At 41.9% G+C, this 3,198-nt stretch overlaps 1 protein-coding gene across 1 annotated transcript; it reads left to right on the top strand.

Annotated features, from left to right (window-relative positions):
* Positions 1 to 208: 208 nt before the first annotated feature.
* LOC146713114 (high affinity immunoglobulin gamma Fc receptor I-like) lies at positions 209 to 2,901 on the top strand. The gene is made up of 5 exons (XM_085452454.1): positions 209 to 288; positions 441 to 704; positions 784 to 1,029; positions 1,116 to 1,301; positions 1,424 to 2,901. Exons 1-5 carry the CDS (start codon positions 213 to 215, stop codon positions 1,594 to 1,596), a joined length of 945 nt encoding a protein of 314 aa, XP_085308580.1. The 5' UTR covers positions 209 to 212; the 3' UTR covers positions 1,597 to 2,901.
* Positions 2,902 to 3,198: the final 297 nt, after the last annotated feature.

Raw genomic sequence — 3,198 nt, 5'->3', positions numbered from 1 at the left:
GTCTGAACTGACTCTTTATCTTTGCTCAGGAGTCGAGGAAACACAGCAGGCAGTGAAAAGATCAAATCATTCACTCATTATATCAACACAGCTGCAAAATGGACACAAATATATCACTTTAATAATAAATATTTGGTGAATACCAACAGTGTAGTCAGTTCACATAAAGAGCTGCGTTTTAAGATAAAGGTGGTGCAGTGGAGTTGTTCTTTATGTTCACCTCAAATCAACCTGAGTGTCATTTCTCTTTAGTTCTGATCTCACTGCTGAGCTGCACAACAAACCAAGGTCAGTAACCTTCTTCTGTCACAGTTTAAACCTGAGAAATGCTCACTGATATGACCTGATTGAGTTCATGTTTGCAGAAACTCTCTTTTTGCTTTTCGAAAGAAAAAAAAAACTCTTAACAGATCATCAGTTTTTCATTTTAACCCTCACAGCTCGTCTGACTGTGAGTCCCAGCAGCTCTCAAATCTTTAAAGGAGACTTTGTGTCTCTGAGCTGTGAGGAGGACGACAGCTCTGCTGGATGGACTGTGAGGAGAAACACAAATATAGGAAACACAACTCAGTGTGGAGATGGGTGGGGAAAACTTGTTAATTCTTCTTGTAACATTAGCTACATCATCCCGTCAGACAGTGGAGTTTACTGGTGTGAGTCCAGAGAGGGTCCCATCAGTAACATGGTTAACCTGACAGTCACTGGTAAGCTGAGTGTGTGGAGTTAGTGTTGATGAAGCTGTGTGTAAATGGATGAAATGCTGTAGTTTGTCTCTGTGTTGAGGTGGATCAGTGATCCTGCAGAGTCCTGTCCTCCCTGTGATGGAGGGAGATGATGTCACTCTGCTCTGTAAAACAAAGACCACTCCCTCCAACCTCCCAGCTGCTTTCTATAAGGATGGCTCCCTCATCAGCAGTGGGTCTTCAGTTAACATGACCATCCAGCATGTTTCCAGGTCTGATGAAGGCCTCTACAAGTGTGACATCAGCGGTCATGGAGAGTCTCCATCCAGCTGGATCACTGTCACAGGTGACACACTCACCTGTCTGTGTTTCTGCAGCTTTCAACATTCACAATGTGACGACAACTTAATGACTGTGTTTGCTTTATTTTAGGGGAACACACCACCACACCTCCACCTACATCCACACCTCCTCCTGGTTCCACCTCCATCACTCTTCCTCCATCACTCTCTCCTCCTGTTCTCTCTGTGTTGTCATGTGTTGGATCAGTCTGTGTTGTGGTTCTACTGGTGTTACTGGTTCTGCTGGTGAGACGATGTGTTCACAGGAAACGTGAAGGTGAGACTCAGACTTCTAATTTTAGTGTTTTTGTTAGTTTTTTTTTTCTTTTAAACAGCTTAGATTAAATGTTCTTTCAGAGTTTTAGTCTTTCTTTTTTTTTCATTTTAAATTCACTGCAGCTGAACACGAGGCAAACATGGGAAGTGACGTCAACACTGAAATCACATACGTCCAAATATCACATCGCCAGCAGCAAAACAAAGGTAAATTGTTGCTTTGGTTATTTTTCAGGAGCTGCTGGGAGCGTGAAAATCCTGCTAGAGGAGTTGTTCCGTTCCAGTCAGGCGTTTAATCCAGTTACTTCTCACAGCTAACGTTGCAGAGTCATAAGGACCTGGTTCATGTCCCTGGATGAACGTTACTGTATATCTCAGTGTTGTTTGGTTCAAATACAGTTTAGCATCATTTTCTTTCAACCACCTTTGGCCTGGTGTTGCAGATTTAGCCAGTGGTCCACCTCGTATGGACCCCACAGACCATCTTTCTGTGACACAATTAGGCAATAAATCAGGTTGGGCTCAGATGTGTGTGTGCTCTGTTCAGTTTGTCTCTTTATGATTTTCAAAATTGTTCTTTCCAATCCTGCTAACAACTGTGACCTCTTTAAAATTCTGTTTTTAAAACCACAGCAGCTGCTTCCTGTTATTCCCATTAACTGCTGTCTGACACTGATGAAAGCTCTCACTGCAGTATGTCACGCACATGGTACTGTTCATGTTGTGAGGACCTTTCCGTGTTGCAGGTTTGGTTTGTTGTAAAATGTGCCTGTCTGAATCAAAGGATGATCAAAAGACCATCCACCTACTTTTTCTTAGAAACATCTTCCAACTCTGACGTCAAATCCTGTTTTGCAATAGTGAAGGAAAAAAAAGAAACTCTGAAAACCTGCTGTTATTTGAAAGGTTTTCATTAATATCATGCAGCTGCAATGAGTAGTGCGGTAATGTAAAAGTACTGTTGTTGTTATAACTGCAGTAATTTCTCTGTGTTTTATTGTGGAGAAAGTGATCCACCTGCAGTCAATTCAGCAGTGAGAACAGGAAGTGTCAGTTATGGACAATCAGACAGCAGACGACCGGATGTACAGCTGATCTCAATCTCCAGCTTTTGACAAAGCCAAGCTAACCACATCCTGACTAAAGCCAGTACATCAAATCGTCTTCTTGCTTGGAAAGGAAAATGTTTTCTTTCATGCAAAAGAGGAACTATTTCTATTTCACTGTTCTAAACTACACTGGTATTAAGAACATTTGCCAGAAATATTGTTTTTTGAACTGTGTGTGTTTGTGTTCAGACTTTAAATCAGAGCCAGACGTCATCTACTCTTCATTGAAGTAGTCCACCAGTCCAACCACTGACATCCAGCTGCTGGTCTCTGACTGCCCCCCCCCCCCCCCCCCCCCCCCGCACCTCAGACCAGAGGACATCCAGACGTCACAGAGATTTTTATGTCTTTTTTTCTAGTTAATAAGACTCATGCTTCTGAGTTAAAAAATTGTCTTTTAGTGCAAAATCAACAATATAAACTTTTTATATGTATATATGTGTGTGTGTATTTTTGCCATATTTCTGTAGCATCAATAAAATGTCGGTGTCAGTTGTGTTTCTCACGTGGGTCTCTGGGTTTCTAAAATATGTCCTGTGGAAAATCTGATTTGTTGCTGTTTTGTTGTGGCTGACACCCACCTGTCTTTAGTGCACAGCGAACATCAGTCAGCAGCTGCAGACTAAAAATAGCAGGATCATGCAGTAGTTATAACAGCTTCAGTACAGTAAAGGTGTCTGTTTGATGACAGAGATTTTTTTCTCACCTTGAAACCAACCAGCAGCAGCTACATCCAAAAAACCCACCGCAGTTTTATTATTACAGAGCTGAAGGGTTTTGGCATCTGAT

Source organism: Copadichromis virginalis, linkage group LG3, assembly GCF_057382275.1.
Source record: "Copadichromis virginalis isolate Kocher_CV1m ecotype Utaka linkage group LG3, C_Virginalis_male_GT1.1, whole genome shotgun sequence".
In the NCBI taxonomy this organism is placed as follows: Eukaryota; Metazoa; Chordata; class Actinopteri; order Cichliformes; family Cichlidae; genus Copadichromis; species Copadichromis virginalis.
This window is presented reverse-complemented; position numbering and strand designations above follow the sequence as displayed.

Excerpts from the sequence above, each read along its gene's own strand:
- LOC146713114 (XM_085452454.1), top strand. The coding sequence starts at position 213 with ATGTTCACCTCAAATCAACCTGAGTGTCATTTCTCTTTAGTTCTGATC. Across the intron at positions 1,030-1,115 it reads CAGCTGGATCACTGTCACAG|GGGAACACACCACCACACCT; the intron begins GTGACACACTCA and ends GCTTTATTTTAG. Across the intron at positions 1,302-1,423 it reads TGTTCACAGGAAACGTGAAG|CTGAACACGAGGCAAACATG; the intron begins GTGAGACTCAGA and ends AATTCACTGCAG.